Consider the following 14,448-nt stretch of genomic DNA (forward strand, 5'->3'; position numbering starts at 1 on the left):
GGAGCGCCGTTTAGAAATGTTGAAACCATCGTTCTGCGGGAGCAGCGCCGACATATCTTGTTGACAAGCTTGTCGACTTTAACTACGGAGGTAGACACATGCTACAGGGGCGCTGTGGTTTGTCATTCTGCACACCGCTTCACTTTACAATGGATTGCATTCAAGCAGATGGCATATTATGCACGCTGGATTAACCGTTACGAGTAGTGCACGTACCCCCTTCTCAGGGTACACTGCGGCAGAACCACCGGAACATGGCACCGAGCATGACTTCACAACTTTACCCGCGGGTATGCATATATTCCAAACATCATGAACCGTTTTCCGCACCCGTACAGAGCAAGCCATGGCAGGAGTGGTCGGTGCAGCAAACGGCTGCTGTTACCAAATAAGCTCGCATAGAGTACAGGAGTCGATGCTAACGGATTCTGAAGACAGCACTAAACGTGGGCACACTGTACAGAGAACACAACGCTCTATCGAGTTATTCGCAACAGCTGTCCAAGCAGCGCTGCTATATATTTCTCTTGAGCAAGGTAGAGATGATCATCGGCAGGCCGAACCTTAAGTCAATATGCTAGAACCTGCAGCGTATTGTTCATCCAGCGTGTCACATCCACCAACGCCCTCCCTTGATTGACTACATGGCAATGCAATAGCTGCAAACAAGAAGCGGGCGAATTCGGCGGGGACACATCTCAACGAGCTAGCTCTTCTTGCCAGAAAGAAGTGAGATAACCTCTTTCGTCGCATGGACAGCTAAACGGTGTGAGCGGCTTGAACGCTGGCACACCATCGAGAGTCCCGCATCTCTAAAGCATTTGCGGATTCCCTTCAGTTTACAAGGCACAAGATATGAATCATGCGCTCTTGAAGGATTCCGTTTGTATATATGAAGCAACGGAAAGGAAAAGGAATACGTGGCAGGCGCAGCAGAGCAGCGGCAGCAGTGAAAATTTGGATCACTGTCCAAACTACTGGTGCAGACAGCCAGATTGAATGGTGAAAATCGCCCACTGTACACAAACGGAACACAATGGCTTGAGTGGCCCAGCAGCCAGGTCAGACTAGAAAACAAGACGTGAAAACAGGAGTCAAATGCTATGCTTCAAAAAGTCAACACTTCTACAGGTTAGATAAAGTAATACAGATACGCATACAAACCCTACCGACTGGTGGACTTCTTGACACTAAAATTTGGAATATACGTTTACTTAGCGCGTACAACAGATGCAAGCCAGGATAGAGTTTACCACTGGCTGAGGAGGAGCAAAGCCGTAGAAGCTGATGGGCGCCGAAAGCAGCCTTCAGAACCTTAGCTCTCAGAATGCCATAGTAGGCTCTTAGTCCAGCTGCGTACTCGGTCGCAATGCAACAAAATCGAGTTACTGTCCAACGAAGACACAAATCGGAATGCTCGGAATGCTAGTCGAGGAGCTCGTCCACACTACGCACCTGAAGATTCGATATCTACTGCTAGCGCTGGTGTTCTGAACTACCTTGTCTTCTAATGACAAGCACCGGTATGCACAGCGAATACCCCACTACGTTTGCCATCCATTTGGGAAAGAATTTCGCTATAGGGCCACCGACAGTTAGCCAGTTAGCAACGCGTTCCCAGAACAAACCGCGGAGCTTGATTACCTGTGAAATGGCTGTCTATGACCGGGGTCTTCATAAAGTATGTAATAAAGTACATTTTAAGTAAACCAACAGGACAGAGCATCTGAAGGTGTGAAAAAGCGATTCTCCCAAAACACTGGAATTCCAAAGGCTGACAGAGAACACAGCACGTGCCACGCCAAAACACAACCAAACCCATCACACATAGTCGTCATATATTGTATAGTGTCGTACCCCAGCTACCCTCACACAAACACACGCATCCTCGGCAGGTCGCCTAAGCCCGCTATTTAGTAGAACACTCACAAACTAGCAAATTTTAAACACCTGCCCATGTCTCCAATTTGTGCTCCGTCAGACGAACACACACTTGAAGATATCCTTTCCTATTCCTTCATCGTCAAAACACACCTTCTTCCACTTAGCACAGACGTTAAACACCTCCAACCAACCCTCGCCCCCCGTCTCACCGGATCCCTTGCTCCACGTACCACATGCATCACTCAGCCACCCCACTGCTCCGCGCATGCTGCCTGCTCCCCTTCCACAAGAACAAACACCAACATCCACCCTCTAACCTTCACCTCCAATCCGCATACTCCTCACATCAACCAACAGAACACGCTAACCTTCTCAACTCTGCAACACAGAGCTTCACTCGCAGACAACCCCACAAAGCTCCACCTATGTACTCTTAAGCCCACTCACAAACGCACCACAATCCTTCTACTTACTTCTATAAAACAACCCTAACCACAACAAACACCCCCTAACAACAACACAAATGACCAACTTCTCGAACACTCGACACACTGCAACACACATCCTAACAACACCTAGCTGGGCTAAAAACATACCAACAGCAACGCAAAACTACTCCGACCAAGCATACCCATGGGCATCCACATTCCATCGACACCTCCTACTACATGCACAACCTGCAACGCGTTTGCCCCACAGCTACCCTCCTACAACCAACACAATACATCAGTATTCTACCCTTCCGTGCAACTACACACAACCCGGTCGTATGTCCACCCATTTTACCACCTGCGCCGCCACGCCCTCGTAATTCCATTACATTATTTCTAACGCAGTTCTTATACAACAACCCACACGCCCACTAGACACCCTTCACAAACACCGCAGAATAACCCATTTTGCCTAACATTCCGCACACTCCAACACTCATTCTTCCAACGCCTAGCTGGCCAACAAACATTCCGACAAGAAAATGCGTGAATGTCGGCCAACCAAAGCAATATCCCCATGCTCCTCATACACAGCACCTAATATCCGTGCAGCCTGTACCTAGCAACCCAAACACATACCTCCCGCAAACCAACCCAATAGACCACTCCACTAACCTCGCTGCAAACTAACCGTAACACCCATGCCACACAACAATACACCTACCGCATCCCATCTAGCCTTGAAATCAACATTTTCACCTTCCCTCACACAAAACAGCCCATGCTACGCACTTTACCTAACCATCCTTGATCCTCAAACACCAAAATGTTAGCAAATACCAAACGCCTACCCATGCTACAATAATATCCAACATCCACACTGCTGCCTATACAACATTCTCTTTGCTAATTGCCAACACGTCGTCTCCTGTTTAGTGAGAACCTCAAACACCACCAAACAAACTTGGCCTGCCCTGTCACGCAATGCCCAACACAATGGAACACACTCATCACTCAACGACCTCGCCGCTGCACGCATCTCAACTGCTCCTCGTCCATGACACAAAATGTCCACACGCACGTCAAAACCCATACTATTTCACTTCACATACCAAGAATATCGACCAACACACCGAAACTTCCCTCCGCCACTCCACAACACGAAATCCCACTTGAGCATATCTCCCCATTTTCCCAGCTGTTCTCCCGCGCAGTGACAATTCCTCTACAATCCTTCCAACGCATGCCATCAGATACAATATGCCACACCCACAGCAAACACGCCTCAACAACATAATACAAACACCAACTTGCCTAACACTCCACACCCTGAGAAAAACAACCTTCCAACACCTACCTTTGCAACACACAACGACAGCAACAATCAAGCGCTGTAACGACGTGCAGGCTTATACACCCGTACGACAAACACATCTAGTATGCGCTCAAGTTGAGAATCGTAAGCTCCACACCTACCTTCCCCCCACCAACCCAATATCGAACCCCACTAGTCTACCTCCCAGTTAACCCACATCCAACTAAAGCACGTGCGCGAACGTGTCCAAACAAAGAAACCCGCAAACCACGAAGAACCATCATTCAACAAAGCAACACAAAACGTTAACCTGCCTAGCATTCCGCAGTGATACACAGCTCCATCCAACACGTAGCTGGGAAACACTCCAGCAAGAGCCTCCATCTACTGCAACCAGGCACACCCGTACCCAGAGTTGCATCTCGTTAGCCTCAACATCACCAATCCAATGATCCACCCCTCCAACCGCCCTCGAAAATTGCCTCAACTCGGGGGGCGCATGCCCCAAGCATGTCACACCAAAATACACCCCAAACAATACACACCTAACAACCACCTAATCTTACGGCGCCGTTCTCCACCTCCCCTCACACAAACGTACCCATGCGTGCCGTCCTGCCCAGAGCACCTACACCTTAAAAACATGGAACAGTGTCAAATAGCAAACTACCATCCATGCCAACACCATATCTAATTGCCATCTTCTACACACACAGACACACACAGTACACTATCTCCATAGCATTCCTTCTGCACCGCAAAACACACTGTTGCCTGCTTAGCGAGAACGGCAGACACATCCTAACACAATCCTCTGCGCATACCTCCCACAGCCAACACAATACAACACAACACAGGCCTCATTCTATTGCCGTCGCACTACTGGCCCCCAACCTATGGCATCGCCCCAACTACAATTACCCACGTCCACACACACCACGCACAAACAAATGTCTGCTCTCCACAAACTTGTCAGATTAGCAAACACATCCATGCTCCCCTTCACTACTCCACACCACCCTACCCCCACTCCCGCATACCTCCACCCATTCTAACAATCGACCTCTCTCAGACTCACAACTGAGCTAACCTGCTCCTAACCCACTCCCGTCTACACCGAAACCCACACGCGCAACAACTAGCAATCAACTGCAAGACACAAAACGCCAACCTGCCTACCATTCCCCATCGTTATACACAACACTATCCAATACGCAGTTGGTTGGCCAACAAACATTCCACCAACAACCAGCATCTACTGCAACCAAACACACACATACCCAATCATACACCTTATAAAACACCTACTAGCTGGGCGATGTGCACGTCGTAACCACCAAAGACACCTTCCCATTACCAACCCTGTGCTTCACTGCTCTATGTTCCCTTGCAGGTAACCTCAACTCGGGGAGCTCATGCACAAAGCATGCCACACCAAAAGACGCCTTACCAAAACAAAATTCCTACCTGTCTAATCTTATAGCGCCAATCGCCACCTCGCCTCGCATAAAGGCATCCATGCCCGCCACTTTCCCAAGCTCAGCTGCACCTCAGAAAAATGGAAAAATACCAAATTCACAAACTATCACCAATGCCTACACAATATCCACTCGCCATCATATACGCACACACAGACACAAACGCAGTGCCACGTCTCTATCCCATTCTTTCCGCTTCGACAAATACACTGTTGCCTGCTTTGTGAGAAACGCAGACACAACCTCATACAATCCGCCTCCTATTTAACCCCATAATGCAACACAACACAGACCTCACTACACTGCCTTACCGCTACAGGCGCTCCAACTACGCCATTCCCCCAACCCAACTGCAATCACCCACATCCACACAGAAACTAACATCTGATCTCCGCAAAATCGTGACGTTAGCCAACACATAAATGCTACCCTTCGCCACTCCACACAACCCTACCCCCACTCCCACATACTTCCACCCATTGTAACAAGCGACCCTAGCAGACTCCTACCTCAACTGCACTCCTCCACAAGCACGCCCATCTAAAACGAAACCCACACGGGCAACAACTAGCAGCCAACAGCAAGACACAAAACGCCAACCTGCCTACCATTCCCCATCGTCATACACAACTCCATCCAACACGCAGTTGGCCAATAAACGTTTCGCCAACGACCAGCATCTACTGCAGCCAAACACACACATACCTAATCATACACCATGTGACACACCTACCATCTGGCCGATGTGCAAGTCGTAGCACCTCAAATGTACCTTCCCATTACTATCCATGTGCTTCACTACTCTGTTCCCTTGCAGGTAACCTCAACTCGGGGAGCGCATGCACAAAGCATGCCACACCAAACGGCGCCTTACCCAAACAAAATTCCTACCTGTCTAATATTGTAGCACCCATCTCCATCTCCCCTCACACACAAGGATAACCATGCCCGCCACGCTGCCAAGTCCGGCTACAGCTTCAAAATTGGAGATGTAATAAACACCAAACTCTCACCAATGCCTACACAATATCCAATCGCCATCATCTACACAAGCAGGCACAAGCACAGTGCCGCATCTCCATCGCATTGCCCTTTGCATCGACAATCAAACTGTTTCTTGCTTAGTACGAACCGCAGGCACAGCCTCATACAATCCGTTTCCTGTGCCATCCCATTACCAATACAACACAAGACAGGCCTCCCTCCACTGCGTCAGCAGTACAGGCGCTCCACCTACGCCACCGCCCCAACCCAACTACAATTTCCCACCTCCACACGCAAACGGGCATCTGTTCTTCTCAAACTCGTGGTATCAGCCAACACATCCATGATCCCCTTCGCCACCCCACAACACGGTAGCCTAACTCCCATATATTTCCCCCCTTTTTGACGGGCAACCGGTCGCAGATTCACAACTGAACTAAACTCTTTCTAACCCACTTCCTTCAGTAACATAACCCACACGCGAAACAACTAGCATTCAGCAACACAACACAAAATGCCAACCTGCCTAACATTCCGCGTACTGATACACAGCTCCATCCAACGCATAGTTATGTAACAAACGTGCCATCAACAACCAGCATCTAGTGCGAACAAGCACTTCCGTGTATACCAACGACGTAGATAAAACACCTACTACCTGGGCGATGTGCAACAGGTTAGCCCCACATGCTCCTTCAAAACACCAGGCCCATGCTGCACATCATTAGCCCCAACTCGAGGAACGCATTCACAAAAGATGCCAGACCAGAAAGCAGCCCAACAAAACACACCTAACAGCCATTCAGTCTTATGGCACCGTTCTCCTCCTCCAGTCACGCAACGACAAACATGCCCGCCTCGCTCCCAAGCTCCGCTGCACCCCAGAAAAATGAATGAGTATCAAATACCAAACTATCATCCATGCCAACGCGATATCCGATCGCCGCCATCTACACAAACACACACACACACACACACACACACACACACACACACACACACACACACACACACACACACACACACACAACAGTGGAGCGTCTAAATCGCATTCATTTCCCTTCGCTAAGCAAACAGTTGCCTGCTTAGTGAGAACCGCAGACACACCCTAATACAATCCGCCTCCTGTGCCACCCCATTACTAATACAACACAACACAGGCCTCCCTCCACTGCGTCAGCACTACAGCCGCTGCACCTACACTACCCCCGAGCGACAATTACCCACCTCCACACACAAACGAACATCTGCTCTCCACAAAATCGTGACGTCAGCCAGCACATCCATGCTCCCCCTCGCCACTCCACACAACCAACCCTACACCCCCTCCCACATACCTCCACCCATTCTAATAATCGACCGCTCGCACACTCATAACTGAACTAAACTGCTCCTAACCCACTCCTGTCTACAACACGACACACACAAGCAACAACTAGCAGTCAACAACACGACACAAAACGACAACCGGCCTACCATTCCCCATCGTCGTACACAACTCCATCCAACACACAGTTGGCCGACAAACATTCCACCAACAACCAGCATCTTCTGCAGCCGAACACAAACATACCCAATCATATACCTTATAGAACACCTACTAGCTGGGCGATGTGCACCTCGTAACCACAAAGGGCACCTTCCCATTACCAACCCGATGCTGCACTGCTCTGCGTTACCTTGCAGGTAACCTCAACTCGGGGAGTGCACGCACAAAACGTGCCACACCAAACGGCAGGCTAGCAAAGCACACATCCAAGCCGTCTAATCATATGACGCCGTTCGCCACCTTCCCGCACACAAAGGCGACCATGGCAGCCACCGTGAGAAACTCCGGTACACCTTAGAATAATGGAAACGTATCGAATACTCGATTCTCACGTATGCCTACACAGTATCTCATAGCAATCAGCTATACAACACACACAGATACAAACGCAGTGCGGCACCTCCATCAAATGCTGTCTGCAGATAAACACACAGGTTCCTGCTTAGTGGGAACATCAAGCACACCCCAACACAATCCGCCTACTGTGCCACACCATAACCAATGCAGCACAACACACACCTCACTACACTGCCTTGGCACTGCTGGCGCTCCACCTACGCCATTGCCCAAACCCAACTGCAATCACCCACATCCACACAGAAACTAACATCTGATCTCCGCAAAATCGTGACATTAGCCAACACATCCATGCTCCCTTTCGCTACTCCACACAACCCTACCCCAACTCCCACATACTTCCACCCATTGCAACAAGCAACCCTCACAGACTCCTACCTCAACTGCACTCCTCCACAAGCACGCCCGTCTACAAAGAAACCCAAACGAGTAACAGCTAGCATTCAACAACACGACACAAAACGCCAACCTGCCTATCATTCCCCATCGTCATACACAACTCCATCCAACATGCAGTTGACAAAGAAACATTCCACCAACAATCAGCATCTACTGCAGCCAAACACAAACATGCCCAATCATACACCTTATAAAACACCTACTAGCTGGGCGATGTGCTATTCGTAACCACCAAAGGTACCTTCCCATTGCCAACATTAGACGTCACTCTGTACTCTTGCAGGTAACCTCAACTCGGGGAGCGCATGCACAAAGCATGCCACACCGAAAGGCACTTCAATGAAAAAAGCACCCCAATCATCTAATCTTATATCCCGGTTGTCACACCGCATACAAACACACCCATTCCCGCCACGTTGCGAAGCCCGGCTGTACCTTAAAAAATGAAAAGGTATTAAATACCCAACTATCACCCACGCCAACACAATATACGATTGCCTTCATCTACGCACACAGATAGATGCACAGTGCCGCAACTCCATCGTATTCATTCTGCACCGCTAGACAAACTGTTTCTTGCTTAGAAGGAACGTCAAGCACTCCCTCATACAATGCGCTTCCTGTGTCACTCCATAACCAATACAACAAACCACAGCCCTGATTCCACTACCTCAGACCTACTGGCCCTCAACCTACACACATTCCCCAACCACAATTGCCTAGACCCACAGACAAACTAACATCTGCTCTCCACAAACTCGTGGTATCAACCAGTACATCCATGCTCCCCTCCGCCACAGCACACCACCCTACCCCCAATGCCACATTCCTCCACCCGTGGCAACAAACAACTGTTCTAAGACTCACAACTGAACTAAACTGCTCCTAACCCACTCCCGTCTACAACGAAACCCACACGAGCAACAACTAGCATTCAACAACACTACGTAAAACACCAACCTGCCTAGTACTCCCCATCGTCGTACACAACTCCATCCAACACGCAGTTTGTCAACAAACATTCCACCAACAAGCAGCACCTACTGCAGCCAAACACACACATACCCATTCCTACACCATATGGAACACCTACTAGCTGGGCGATGTGCACCTCGTAACCGCCAAAGGTACCTTCCCATGGCTAACTCAATGCTTCACTGCTCTGTGTTGCCTTGCAGGTAACCTCAACTAGGGGAGCGCATTCACAAACCACTCCACATCAAAGGGCACCCTAACAAAACACGTCTTCTAGTGATCTTATCTTATTGGGGCGTTCGCCACCTGCCCTCACACAAAGGCACTCATGCACCGCACCCTGCCGACCAGGCCTACGCCTTAGAAAAATGGAGAGTTATGAAATACTCGATTCTATTACGCATGCCCAGACAATCTCCAATCGCTACAATCTAGACACACACAGATACAAACGCAGTGCCGCAACTCCATCAAATGCTGTCTGCATCGATACCCCACAGTTTCCAGCTTAGTGAGAACCGCAAACACACCCTAATTTAGTCCACTTCCCGTGCCACCCCATAACCAATACAGCACACCACAGGCCTCATTCCCCTGCCTTCGCACTGCTGGCACTACACCTACGTCATCGCCCCGCGCCAACTACAATCATCCACGCCCACAGACGAACTAGCATTTGCTCTGCAGAAACTCGTGACATCAGCCAACACATCCACGCTCGCCTTCGCCACACAATCATAACGCCCCCCATGCTTCTACCAATTCTGGCAGGCAACCGCTCGCACGCTCACAACTGAAGTAAAGTCCTCCTAAGCCTATCCGGTCTACAACGAAACCCACACGAGCAACAACTAGAATTCAACAACACGACACAAAACGACAACCTGCCTACCATTCCCCATCGTCATACACAACTCCATCCAAAGCGCAGTTGGCCAACAAACATTCCGCCAACAACCAGCATCTACTGCAGCCAAACGCACACATATCCAATCGTACCCCTTATAAGACACCTACTAGCTGGGCAATGCGCAAGTCGTAACCACCTGATGCACGTTCCCATTACCCACCCAATGCTTCATTGCCCTATGTTCCATTGCAAGTAACCTGAAACCGGGGAGGGCATGCACAAAACATGCCGCACCAAAAGACAACCTAACAAAACACATATCCCAGCCATCTAATGGTATACTCTCATTCTCCACCTGTCTGCGAACAGTCGCACCCATGCCCGCCAGGCAGCAGAGCTCGCCTCCGCCTCAGAAAAGTGGAAACGTATTAAATACTCGATTCCATCACCCATGCCATCTGCAATCGCCACAATCTAGACACACACAGATACAACAACAGTGCCTAATACCCATCGTAGTCTTTCTGTCCCCCCGATAAACAAACTGTTTCTGGCTTAGTAAGAACCTCAAACATACCCAGACACACTCCGCCTCCTGTGCCACACCATAACCAATACAGCACAATACACGCCTCCCTCCACTGCATCAGCACTACAGCCGCTGCACCTGCTCCAACTACAATTACCCACCGCCACACACAAACGAACATCTGCTCTCCACAAACTCGTGACATCAGCCAACACATCCATGCTCGCCTTCGCCACACCACACCACCCAACCCCCAATCCCACATACCTCCAGTCACTGCAGCAACTAGCAGTCACCAACACAAACAACGCAACAACACCAACACAAACACACAACGCCAGCGTGCCTGCCATTCCCCATCATCATAAACAAATGCTTCCAACACGCAGTTGGCCAACAAACATTCCACCAACAACCAGCATCTACTGCAGCCAAACATAAACATACCCAATCATACAGCATATGAAACACCTACTATCTGGCCGATGTGCAACTCGTAACCACCAAAGGTACCTTCCCCTTACCCACCCAAAGCTTCACTGCTCTTTGTTCCCTTGAAAGTAACATCAACTCGGGGAGCGCATTCACAAAACATGCCACACCAAAAGGCACCCTAACAAACCACACATCCCAGCCATCTAACCTCATGACGCCGTTCTCCACCTCCCCTCACACAACGACAACCATGCCCGCCACGCTGCCAGGTCTGACTACACATTAAAGAAACGGATAAGTGATCAAATACTCGATTCTATCACCCATGCCAAGACAATCTCCAATCGCCACAAGCTAGACACACACATATACAAGCGCAGTGCCGCATCTCCATCAAATGCTGTCTGTATCGATAACCCACAGTTTCTTGCTTACTGAGAACCTCAAACACACCCTAACACACGCCGCCTCCTGTGCAACCCCATAACCAATACAGCACACCACAGGCCTCACTACAGTGCCTTGGCACTGCTGGTGCTCCACCTAAGACACCGCCCCACCCCAACTACAATTACCCACGTCCACACATAACACACACAAACTAACATCTGTTCTCCACAAACTCGTGACATTAGCCAACACATCCACGCTCCCCCTCGCCACTCCACACAACCCTACACCCACTCCCACATACCTCCACCCATTCTACCAATCGACCGCTCGCACACTCACAACTGAACTAAACTGCTCATAACCCACTCCCGTCTACAACGAAACCCGCACGTGCAGCAACTGGCAGTCAACAACACGACACAAAACGACAACCTGCCTACCATTCCCCATCGTCATACACAACTCCATCCAACACGCAGTTTGCCAACAAACATTCCACCAACAACCAGCACCTTCTGCAGCCAAACACACACATATCCAATCATACACCATATAAAATACCTACTAACTGGGCGATGTGCACGTCGTAACCATCAAAGGTATCTTCGCATCTCCAACCCAATGCTTCACTGCTCTACGCTCCCCTGCAGGTAACCTCAACTCGCGGAGTGCATGCACGAAACATGTCACACCAAAAGATACCCGAACAAAACACACACCCCTTCCATCTAATCGAATAGCGCCGTTCTACACTTTCACTTACACAAACGCAACCACGCCCACAACGCTGCGAAGCCGGGCTATGGCTCTGAAAAATGGAAGTGTACCAGGCACCAAACTCTCAACAATGCCTATACAATATTCAACCGCCATCGTCTGCACACACAGATAGATATGGAGTCCTGCATCGCTGTCGCATTCCCACCTGCATCGTTAACCGAACTGTTTCCTGCTTAGTAAAAGCCGCAAACACACCCTAACACACGCCGCCTCTGTGTCACGCCATAACCAATACAACACAGCAGAAGCCTCATTTCACTACCCCGGCACTACAGGCGCTGCACCTATGCCATCGCCCCCACCCCAACTACGATTATCCACGTCCACACATAACACACACAAACAAAGGTCTGCTCTGCAGAAACTTGTGAGACTAGCCAACACATCCATGCTCCCACTCGCCACTCCACACAACCCTACATCCACTCCCACATACCTCCAACCATTCTAACAGTCGACCGCTCGCACACTCACAACTGACCTAAACTGCTCCTAACCCACTCCCGTCTACAACACGACACACACAAGCAGCAACTAGCAGTCAACAACACGACACAAAACGACAACCTGCCTACCATTTCCCATCGTCATACACAACTCCATCCAACACACAGTTTGCCAACAAACATTCCACCAACAACCAGCACCTTCTGCAGCCAAACACACACATATCCAATCATACACCATATAAAATACCTACTAACTGGGCGATGTGCACGTCGTAACCATCAAAGGTATCTTCGCATCTCCAACCCAATGCTTCACTGCTCTACGCTCCCCTGCAGGTAACCTCAACTCGCGGAGTGCATGCACGAAACATGTCACACCAAAAGATACCCGAACAAAACACACATCCCACCCATCTAATCGAATAGCGCCGTTCTCCACCTCCCCTCACACACAAGTATAAGCATGCCTGTCACGCTGCCAAGTCCGGCTATAGCTTCAAAATTGGAAATGTAATAAACATCAAACTCTCACCAATGCCTACACAATATCCAATTGCCATCGTCTGCACGCCCAGACACAAGCACAGGGTGCCGCACCTCCAGCGCATTGCCCCCTGCATCGACAATCAAACTGTTTCTTGCGTAGTGGGAACCCCAGACACAACCTAATAATCCACTTCCTGTGCCACCCCATAACCAATACAACACAACACTGGCCTTATTCCACTGCCTTTCTGCAACAGGCGCTCCACCTACGCCATCCCCCCAACCCAACTACAATCACCCACCTCCACACACAAACTAACATCTGCTTTCCACAAACTCCTGACGTCAGCCAACACATCCATGCTCCCCCTCGCCACTCCACACCACCCTATCCCAACTCCCACTTGCTCCCACCCATTCTAACAGGCAGCCGCTCGCACTCACAACTGAACTAAACTGCTCCTAACCCACTCCCGTCTACAACACGACACACACAAGCAACAACTTGCAGTCAACAACACGACACAAAACGACAACCTGCCTACCATTTCCCATCGTCATACACAAATCCATCCAACACGCAGTTTGCCAACAAACATTCCACCAACAACCAGCATCTTCTGCAGCCAAACGCACACATACCCAATCATACACCACATGAAACACCTACTGTCTGGCCGATGTACAACTCGTAGCCACCCTAGTATACCTTCCCCCTCCCCACCCAATGCTTCACTGCTCTATGTTCCCCTGCAGGTGACCGCAACTGGGGGAGCCCATGCACAAAACATGCCACACCAAAAGGCACCATAACAAAACACACATCCCAGCCATCTAACCTGATAGCGTCGTTCTCCACCTCCCCGCACACAAAGACAAACATGGCCGCCATGCTCCCGAGCTTAGCTACATCTCAGAAAAGTGGAAAAGTATCAAATGCCAAACTATCACGAATGACTACACAATATCCAATCGATATCATCTACGCACACAGATACAAGCGCAGAGCCGCACCTCCATCCCATTCCCTCTGCACCGATAAACAAACTGTTTCCTGCTTAGTGAGAATCTCAAACAAACCCTAACACAATCCGCCTCCTGTGTCACACCATAACCAATACAACACAACACAGGCCTCATTCTCCTGCCTTCGC

At 49.7% G+C, this 14,448-nt stretch overlaps 2 protein-coding genes across 2 annotated transcripts; both read right to left on the minus strand.

The window, feature by feature from the left end:
• Window positions 1–4,833: 4,833 nt before the first annotated feature.
• EMWEY_00037520 (hypothetical protein) lies at window positions 4,834–8,485 on the minus strand (the record flags this gene model as incomplete). The annotated part of the gene is made up of 11 exons (XM_013482258.1): window positions 4,834–4,885; window positions 5,098–5,173; window positions 5,420–5,458; window positions 5,717–5,791; window positions 6,122–6,152; window positions 6,378–6,443; window positions 7,001–7,042; window positions 7,200–7,233; window positions 7,569–7,643; window positions 8,147–8,217; window positions 8,468–8,485. The coding sequence occupies 11 exons, from the start codon at window positions 8,483–8,485 to the stop codon at window positions 4,834–4,836; spliced, it is 579 nt and encodes a 192-aa protein (XP_013337712.1).
• An 876-nt stretch (window positions 8,486–9,361) lies between these two features.
• Window positions 9,362–14,186, minus strand: EMWEY_00037530 (hypothetical protein, conserved; the record flags this gene model as incomplete). The annotated part of the gene is made up of 14 exons (XM_013482259.1): window positions 9,362–9,437; window positions 9,997–10,062; window positions 10,265–10,339; window positions 10,578–10,696; window positions 10,800–10,817; window positions 10,913–11,027; window positions 11,276–11,364; window positions 11,551–11,620; window positions 12,020–12,094; window positions 12,343–12,430; window positions 12,935–13,009; window positions 13,406–13,488; window positions 13,840–13,914; window positions 14,134–14,186. 14 exons carry the CDS (start codon window positions 14,184–14,186, stop codon window positions 9,362–9,364), a joined length of 1,077 nt encoding a protein of 358 aa, XP_013337713.1.
• Between the last annotated feature and the right edge of the window lie 262 nt (window positions 14,187–14,448).

Source organism: Eimeria maxima, genomic scaffold, assembly GCF_000499605.1.
Source record: "Eimeria maxima Weybridge genomic scaffold, Emw_scaff562, whole genome shotgun sequence".
Lineage (NCBI taxonomy): Eukaryota > Apicomplexa > Conoidasida > Eucoccidiorida > Eimeriidae > Eimeria > Eimeria maxima.